Source organism: Castanea sativa, chromosome 6, assembly GCF_040712315.1.
Source record: "Castanea sativa cultivar Marrone di Chiusa Pesio chromosome 6, ASM4071231v1".
Lineage (NCBI taxonomy): Eukaryota > Viridiplantae > Streptophyta > Magnoliopsida > Fagales > Fagaceae > Castanea > Castanea sativa.
In genome coordinates this window covers 47,115,869-47,125,783 of record NC_134018.1, presented here as the reverse complement: position 1 = coordinate 47,125,783, position 9,915 = coordinate 47,115,869, and the positions used below count along the sequence as shown (strand labels likewise).

Genomic DNA, 9,915 nt, shown 5'->3' with positions numbered 1-9,915 from the left:
AGAGAGATAAAGAAAGATATGGAGATGTTTAGAGATGTGACAGCAAAATGAATGAAGTTTCAAAATATTGAGGATGAGAGAGGGATGGATGGTGTGTGTGTTTGTGTGTGGCTTAGTCCTCTTTACATAGAGCAAAGTATGTAACTAGATTAGAATTAGTTGAAGAAGAATTTAGCAAATAGGAAAAATTCTTTGACAAAGTAAGTGGTCTCATTAGTAGGTTTTTGGTTTTTAGCCAAAAGAAGAAAATTTGAGACTTTAAGGCTAATGTTGTAGCAGTACAGCAGTAGCTGCTACAACTGTTAGGTCTAAAACAGTTGCTGTTCTAACACAGCTGGAGGATGTCAGCTGTGCGAGGTTTTTTGCTGGATAAAATATTTTGCATTAAATTCATGGGTTTGGCTAAAAATGGTAAGATAACTTTTATGAGATCTTTCTATTTCTGGTATTGCAGCTAAAGGCTAAGGATTTTAGCTTAAAATGATATAATTTCTTTTATAAGACCCTTACTTCTTTGGGTATGGCAACAAGTTGCTGGGATTGGGCATTAATGGGTTGATGATGTTACTTTTGGACATGTGTCAGCTGCCTAAGCTGCTGTTGGAACTACTGCAGTTGCTACTAGAGCTACTGCAGCTTTTGCTGGAGCCATTGTTGCTTCTGCTGGAGCTGTTGCAGCTTCTGCTGGAACTATTGTTGGTATTTTTGACTAAGTTTCATTTTTTGAAAAATTATATATTTAGTCCATATATAATTTTGATAAGTAATAGACTAGTTGGTTGATATTTGATGAAGTTTTAGAGGTGTAATTATGGTCTTTTTGTGTTTTGACCAAATCTTGGAGAGCAAGGAGAGCATTTAATGCTAGATATGAGATATTAATATAGATTTAGTCATGTACTTGGGATTGATTTAAATGAAAATAATAATATAATTTATATGATATAATATGATTGCATTTTTAAATTTATATTATATGATGAACATTAATTTTTTATGTAAATAGTATGAAGAGTTTTATCATTTTAAGGGTTATGTGATATGAGAGACTTACCAGATACTACCTATTGCACATTGACTCGTCAGAGTTCAGGGAATTGGAGAAGACATGCCAAGTAACATGTTTTTCTTTATCAACTTTGAACCCCTGGAGCTTAACTAAACATACTTCTTGACCCTTCAAACCACGGCTCCTAAAATTCCTCCGATGAGACTCATGAGCTTGGATCATAAGCCAAAAATGAGATGTTGTGCCATGAGTTTGAACTATGGCATTTGATGAGATAATATCACCATGGGTTTTAGACCATGGACTTCGATGTAATGTTGTTAATATGTCTCTTTTGGGCTTTAAAAAAGGTTTTTCCAAAATCCATAATTTGTTGATATGGTGTGAGTTGCCTTGTGAAAAATTTGTCCTCAACAAATTGTATTTTATTTATTTATTTATAGAAATAACAAATTGTATGTTAAATATACATAATTGTGTACATGATTTGAAAATTATGTTCATTTTTTTTTATAAAAAAATTGAACATAATTTTCAAGATAATGTTCATATTTTTTATACAAGGTAGAATTTCTACTCTAACCTAATCTAAGTGTATATGTGTGTGAAGCTCCCTCTTGAAGACTTGAACCCCGGCCCTTACCCCTCACACTCCACAAACACTTCTACTTGTGGAGTGACCACCGTGCCAAGGGTGTATGATGGTCATTGAATATATAAATTGAGTACAATTTTCTTTAAAAATGCGACATTTAATGTACGCAATTATGTACATTGTTTAGATAATGTGTACATTGAATGTACATAATTTTTAACATAGTGTTTGACATAATTAAATATGAACAAAGTGTTGAGGTCTAAAAAAAAAAAACCATGACACAAGGCCCAAAAAATAGCACATTGAGGCAACCTATGGAAAGTAAAATTGACAAAAAAGGGGTTGGGCTCACGAAAAAGATAAGGATGGTAGGCCCAATAGATTTGAGGCCCAAGATCCATGAAGGGGTAGGTCTTAGAATCCATGGAATAATGGGAAGAAAGAAGAGGGCTCAGCCTGCCAAGATTAGAGGACCAAGGAGAGTCTAGTAGAAAGAGTTGAGCTGGGATCTCGAAGACTACCAGGGGCCTGGGATCCCTAGGGCGTGCAACACATCCAAAAAAGGATTAAGACAGCTCAAAATGGGAACCAAAAGGCACAAAGAATGAAGGGCAGATATGTCATTCTCAAGCACTTAGTGATGCAGCATAGAACCAGAGGGATTAGAGAGCAACAACTCATGAGCAAAGGGGTCGGTACCTCGGGGAACCCAGAAAGAAGAACCATAAAGGGAAGTAGTTGAAAAAATCTTCGACTTGGCATAGAAGAACTTGTCTCTTTGGGAAAAAAATGACAAAAAATGAGGGGCGGCCAAAATGCTAAGTCTGGAAAAAGGAAGATAGAGAAAACTTGGAGGAAGCTAAGTTGCAGGTTAGCTCCTTGAAGACACCTTAGAATGGAAGGTCAGCAAGGGGCTTTTGGAGAAAAAGCACCAAAAGAAGAAACTATGAGAAATAAGGAATGAGTCAGCCACCAAAGCTGCTGGCATGCTACAGACCTTGTTATCAAAGCAAAGAGAGGGAACCAGTGGTACCCTGGAGCCCTGAGGTGACGCTATAAAAGGAGGAAGCAGCAACAGTGAAGGGCATGATTTGGCAATAGTAAAATCAGAATAGAATCATAAAATTCTGTCAAAACTCTAAGAAAATAAGAATATATCTCTCGGTATCCCAAAAACAGCCACTATAGTACAATACTTGGATTCAAATGGATTCAAATTTTGCAAGTCTTAGAAGTTTTAGACAGCTATCTAAGTCTGTAATTTTTGAGTTTGTTTGGATCTTGTAACACAATTTAGTGAGCACATTGTAATCCATAATTAAGGAAATTAATGGAGTATTTCTTATTGATGTGAGGATCCCAAACAATTATTTTTGTGTTTCTTTGTTACATTTTGTCTTCCTTTGTTGTTTTCTTATTGTTCAATACATACATTCTCGCTTGCTAGTGTATGCGTATTGCAGGAGTCTTGCCCTGTGCAACACTTGGTTTGTAAACAACCCATTTAGCTGTGGTGACCAAGCCTAATCCCTTCAAACTACAACAAGAGGGCTTAGGGGTCCTTGCTTAAGCTTGGGCCTGGACATTGTCCAAAAAGTGACCCTCACACAAAATTTAGTTACAAAATTAGTTGTAATTTAAGATTATAATTTTACTCAATATCTTTTCATTGGAGGTGAATTTTGACAAATCCACTATTGGATTACATCTTTTTCTTATATCCTCCATTCTTGTGAAATTTATAGAAAATTAAAGATTAATAACTATGTCATTAATAAATTGTTTAAATTGCAAGTTTTAGTAGTTTAAAATTATATAAAATATAAGCTCATATATCATATAGTAAATAATATCTTATTGACATAAAGTTTACCATATATATTAAAAGCATAAAAAACATTTAATTTAATGATTAGATTTTTAAAATATATAATGATGTTTATTTTATTGAATAATGTTATAGCTTTTAAACTTTGTACATTAAATATTTGTTATATATTAATTTGTGTATTTTTTTTTCCATAGAAAATTTGTGTAGTTATACTTCATACTCGTTGACAACATCCATAAAATAAATTAAAGAAAAATAAAATAAAAAGTTCAAGTGTGCAACCCTAGGCATGAGTGGCCCCACACAGGAGGGCATGATGAGGAGGCACGGTTCAGGCCGGGCCTTTCACCTAATCCGATAATCACCACTCACCACCCACTTGTTCTGTGACGCTAAAACCCGTGGGCCATAACCACTCCGTGAGCTCTAACACTCAAAAGCAGTCACAGAATTCAAAGACCAATAAAACTGAAAAAGGAAAAAAAAAACCTTTATTTTATTCACATTGACCAAACTACCCACCTGTCTGATCTCAAATAGCCAATAGAGGCCTGATGCTTGGAGCATATTCCAAGACTTGAGGGCTTATCGGTAATTTCACTCCTTCACAGAGATCCACAAATATTCTTGTTCCCAGTAATAACCATAGAAAAACCACATAAATATCTCAAAACCTCACCAAAACCAGAAGTCCAAAACTCCAAAACCCACTCTCTCTGCGACTTTTGTGAAATTTTCTATTAACGCGAGAAAAAATGGCCAGGAAGTTCTTCGTCGGTGGAAACTGGAAATGCGTGAGTCTCCGATCCAAAATCTTTTGTTTTCATGTTTTTATTTAGTCGCTTACTATTCGATTCTTGCTCTGTTTGGTTGCCGAGAAAATTTAAGACAGTAAGGGAAGTTAAAAGTTTGTTTTTATCTTTAGTTAATTAGAGAAAAAAAATTGCGATTGTCTTGTCTCAGAAACTAAATGAATATTTTGGATCTGTTATTCATGGTCGATCGTTTTTCTTATTCGCCATTAGCGAATCAGTTTTTATTTTATTTTAAGTAAAACATTTAAATTGGACGGAGAGAGTGTTATTTTGTTTATTAATCTTTGATTCTTTGTAATAAATTCATACACATAGAGTTTTGGATTGTATGAATGAATAGATTGATTTGTATAAATTGAATGTGATTATGTGAATGTGAATGCAGAATGGAACCACTGAAGAGGTGAAGAAGATAGTGTCTACACTTAATGAAGGCCAAGTGCCTCCCCCAGATGTTGTGGGTAAGTGAATTGCTTGGTAACTGTTATGTTGTATTGCCGTTAAGTGCTTATATTCCTGATATTACTGTGCGTCTTTTCATGCAGTTTTAATTTTAGGAAGAGCCAAACTTACATTTGTAAAAGTAATAAAAAAAAAAGAGTAATAGAGAATATGACTTTAGATAGAATAAAATGAAGGAAAAGAATACATGCGTCCGACCTGAACTAAATTAATGGTCCGTTTGGATTGAGGGGAGGGAGGAGGGGAGGGAGGGAGACTAGAGTAGATTTAACACAAAATTAGTTTATTTTTAGCTAACTCTACTCTACTCCCCTCCTTTCCCCCTCCATCCAAATAGGCCATAAGGCTTGTTGTTATTGTTTTAGAGTTTGTCGGATGCTTGAGAACATTAGGTGAAATGAAATTTGGAAATGAGTAATGCTATGGATACTAAAAATGTTAGTATATAAGCCTTACAATTTGATGCGTCATTAATCACAAAAAAAGTTTTTTGGACATTTATACATTATGTTGTTGAAGCGGCACCAATCATGTTCAATTTGTAAGCCTTTTGTAGTAATATTGGTTTTAGTTTTAGCATTTTCCTTTGAGTATTGTTAGGCCCCTCAACCCCACTTGGTATTTAATAGAGAAACAGGTTGTAATACAAGTTTCCGTTTCCCCATAATTGTTTTTGGTAATATGTGACCATTTCTCAAGGTTTTATAGGCTATATGCAGGATTTAAAATAATTTTTGCACACTTTGGCTTAGTATTATCATGGGTTATTTGCACTTTCTCCCTAACTATGGTGCAATTGCAGTGTCCCCCTAAAGTTCAAAACTGAGCAATGTCCCCCCCCCCCCCCCCCCCAAAAAAAAAACTATGGTTAAATCCCATAGCGTGCATGAGTCACTTTACCATCCAAAAATAAAGAAAGAAAAAGAAACAGCTAATGGGGTGAGATTTCAAAATTATGTTAGTTTAAAACAAACAGCCACCTTTTGATTTTAGAAATCAATCCAGTTATTGTGCTTCAGATTTTCAAATAATATTAATATTTTGATGGGAGAAATAATTTCTACATTCTTACTTTATTATGGAAAGTAACTACATTTGGTCCATTGATTTGTTAATGCATTGAAAACCTGATCTTGCAGAGGTTGTGGTAAGCCCTCCATTCGTGTTTCTTCCGTTGGTAAAAAATTTGTTGAGGCCTGATTTCCATGTTGCGGCACAAAATTGTTGGGTCAAGAAAGGAGGTGCTTTTACAGGGGAGGTTAGGTATGTTGTGATCTAGTCCCATCTCATTGCAGTCCTTGAATTGTATTTTGAAATGTTTCAACCTTGTTATGCAATTTGTGGTGTTGCATTCTTTAATTTAATATATTTCTCTTCTATTTTGATAAGCATTCAATAATTATGTAACTACTTAGGGGAAGAATTCCTATGTAAATTAATATAAGTAATTTACGTTTTGTGTAATTTATTTAATGGTATTGAGTATTTCATTGTTGGTAAATATGTAAAGATTTATTATCTCAATGCAGTGCAGAGATGCTTGTCAATTTGGACATTCCTTGGGTTATTCTTGGTCATTCTGAGAGGAGACTAATCTTAAACGAGACTAATGAGGTAAGCTGTTTTTTAATGACCCATAACTTCTTAAGTTCTAGTCATTGCATTTGATTTATCATTGACTATTGCTTCATGAGTGCTTTGTTTTCTTTTTATTTATTAAGGTTCCTATTAAGTTATAATTCCCGTTCTCCATGCTTTCTATTTCAGTTTGTTGGAGAGAAGGTTGCATATGCTCTTTCAAAAGGTTTGAAGGTGATAGCTTGTGTTGGAGAGACTCTTGAGCAGCGAGAATCTGGAACTACTGTGGAAGTTGTTGCTGCACAAACCAAAGCAATTGCAGGCACATAGTTCACTATTCCCTATGTTTTTCTATTTATGACATTTTGTTGGGTTCAAAGTTTTCTTTATTACTCTATGAGTCAGGAATTTATTTATTTACTCTGAGTCGGGAATTTATTTATTTTATTGGGTTCAAAGTTTTCTTGATTAATGCCGACTTATTTTCATTTTTAAACATCGGGCTGCAGAAGTGATAAATACAATAATTGAAAAACGGTATTTTCTTTTGGCAACTATAAGGGAATCTGCTTTTTCATGGGAGATTATAAGAGAAGGAAAAAAACGTTTTTCACAACGATAACCAATGTTTTTTTCTCCCTTATCCTGGTTCCATGTTTTCCTTGCATGGGCTTTTTTGTTAAATGCTTGTGATGAATAATGTGCAAAGTGTTAACCATATTTAGTATGCTTAGATATTCACATTGATTTTTATTTTTAAATGATGGTCTCTGGTGTGATTTCTCTTGCAGAACGAGTTTCAAATTGGGCTGATGTTGTTCTGGCCTATGAGCCTGTGTGGGCTATTGGTACTGGAAAGGTGGCAAGTCCAGCCCAGGCTCAGGAAGTAAGGCTTCATCTCTTGTTTTAAGGCATTCATCTCTTGTTTTCATTAAATTAAATCTTTTGTCACTTATCTTCACATTTAGCTTTGAGGTGTTCCTTTGGTATTGTAATAGTGAAGTTGGCGTTTTTTGCTAGAAGAATGTTTAGGTGCCTGATCTACATTTGAAAAAAATACAATTTTTTTTTCTTAAGTGAAATATCCAGCTATATCCCGTTTTTTCAACTCTTCCTTTCAAGCCTTGTAGGCAGAGTTGTTTATATATCCTGGAGAAGTTTTTGCACATGCATAGGAAGCAATAGGATTGAACCTTGAAGATACCAATGTCAATGGATATTCTTTGGTTTGGGTTAGAATTAATTGGATTTATGAGAGAGGGGGGCCAATGAGCTCTAGCTCTAATGGTACCTCCTCCCTCAAAACACTGCTGGGTGTGTGTGTACACTTACCAATCAAAGAAAGAGATTTATGTTTGTTTGTGTGTTATGTGTGCGTGAGAGAGAGAGATTGCATCTGAAACATGCATGTGTGGAGGTCGCATTCATAAACTTTGACAATCCAATGAAATGTTGATCCAGAATACTGTAATTATTAGCCAGTTGCATGGTTATATAATGCCCCCAGATGCTTAATGATTAATCCTTTATAACTGTCAAATGTAAACAACTCCTATGGTGTCTCCCATGTATATATTACACTTTTTTGTCATATGACAATTTTATTCTTTAGTAGTACTGTAGGACAGATCTTGTTGCATTAAGTTGCCTTGATTTCTTAACATTTAGTTTTCTGACACAAGGATTCTGAATATGTGCAGGTACATTTTGAATTAAGGAAATGGTTTCATGCGAACATCAGTCCTGAAGTTGCTGCTACAATCCGAATTATCTATGGAGGTCTCTTCATTTGTTCTGTCCCTCATCCTACTGTTGTCTTTGTCCTTATATCATTCAGTTCTTATATCAATTTTGAAGATAAGTCAATCGTATTGGCTTATGAATTGTGTGACTAGTCAATAAGCTCTAACTCGACTGGTACCTCCTCTCCTTATAAGTTCTAGGGGGAGGATGAGGTTGTGGGTTCAAGACCCATTGTGTGCATGTCTAACCACCAATAAAAAAAAAAGAGAAAAAAAAAGGGCTTGAGTTTAGCTTTTACCAAGACAGGCTCATCTTGCTCAAATTTTGAGCCTTGGTAGGACTGGTTTTTGCTGCATTTTCCAATCTATCAACTTTGATCAACACCTGAAGGAGCACCCTCCACTTCCTTTTTCTTTTTGGTTTCCCATTGATAAAGGGAAAAAGATTTATTTTCTGTTGACACTTTGGCTTTGTTAAAATTCTGATCTGTGTGTTGTATTGAAGTATCAATCTTTATTGTTTTCCTCTTGACCATATAAAACAGATGAGAATTCTATATTCCATTGATATGATATATTAGAAACCATAGATGCCTTTAATCCTTTGGTATCTTCATAGACCAATTGCCACCAATTTAGTCTGACAATATTGTTAAGGAGAGGTCTTATCATTTTTTAATAATGGGGTGGCAATGAGTAGTGGATTACATGGTTGTGTTAACAAGTCATTCTTGATTCTCGTGGCAATAATTTTAGTTGTGACTGAGGCCAAGATTGAAATGGCTCATGAATCTGCACCTTTACCAACACTGCTATAGAGTTCAGATTTTATTATTATTTTTTTATTATTATTTTTATTTTTTTATAGTTTCTGGTTTTGTCAATGTTCTTGTTGGCTTGAACATGGGAGTTTTTACTTAGTTGGATTCCTGTTTTGTTGAAGGATTAGTGATTGCAAGTATAAATGGAATAGTATATTTAAAGGTGTTTTAACATATATTCTTTCCAGTTTTTGCTTTGTTGTTTCATTACCTTAATTGCATATACCTGTTTCAGGTTCTGTGAATGGTGCAAACTCCAAGGAATTGGCAGCTCAGCCTGATGTTGATGGCTTTTTGGTTGGGGGAGCTTCTTTAAAGGTAATGACTTTGTTGCTTGCTTGATATATATAATCTTTCAAAAGTCTCTTCTTTCTCATGCCCTAATTTTTTATTTCCCACTGTGCCATCTTCAGCCGGAGTTCATTGACATTATCAAGTCCGCTGAGGTTAAGAAAAGTGCCTAAGCTATTTACCGGGTGTGAGTAGGTGTGACCTTCCAGCTTTCATATGGGGATCTATAGAATACATGGGATACAATTTTACTTCTTGAGATAATAAGTTTCGTTTTGCTTTCAGATCAGCATCCCGGACTGGAACTGGGTTTTATGTATTAATAAGTACTACTGAGTATTACCTCTTTTTGCCTTTAAAATCCTGTTTATTATATTTAGTAGCTTCATTCCCAACATGCATTTGTGTTTTAATTGCATGCTTCTATTTGAATCTTTGCGGAAGGTCAAGAATTAAAATGTTATAAAGTTTTCACTTTGGGTGGGCTAGCTCTTTCAACTTTTTACTGGGCTCAAATGTTGCGCTTAAAGAGTATACTCTGCATTTTATATTCCAATAAAAATAGTGATTCAAAAATTTCTATAAATTTTTTAAAAACTTCTATTAAGGTGGTTATGACTTATGATTAGTGTACCATAAAAGTTGTCTCACCTTGGGAAAAAAATAAATAATAAAAAATATTCAATAAGAAGTTGTGAAAAAATGTTTTATAGGTAACATTGTTTTTATATTCTCCCTCCTTTAACTAAGCGGGTGCACAAGAATGAC

At 34.6% G+C, this 9,915-nt stretch overlaps 1 protein-coding gene across 1 annotated transcript; it reads left to right on the top strand.

The window, feature by feature from the left end:
• The first annotated feature begins 3,819 nt into the window (after window positions 1–3,819).
• On the top strand, window positions 3,820–9,544 carry LOC142640629 (triosephosphate isomerase, cytosolic). The gene is made up of 9 exons (XM_075814809.1): window positions 3,820–4,232; window positions 4,639–4,714; window positions 5,855–5,978; window positions 6,245–6,329; window positions 6,483–6,615; window positions 7,085–7,179; window positions 7,994–8,072; window positions 9,092–9,174; window positions 9,270–9,544. Exons 1-9 carry the CDS (start codon window positions 4,194–4,196, stop codon window positions 9,318–9,320), a joined length of 765 nt encoding a protein of 254 aa, XP_075670924.1. The 5' UTR covers window positions 3,820–4,193; the 3' UTR covers window positions 9,321–9,544.
• Window positions 9,545–9,915: the final 371 nt, after the last annotated feature.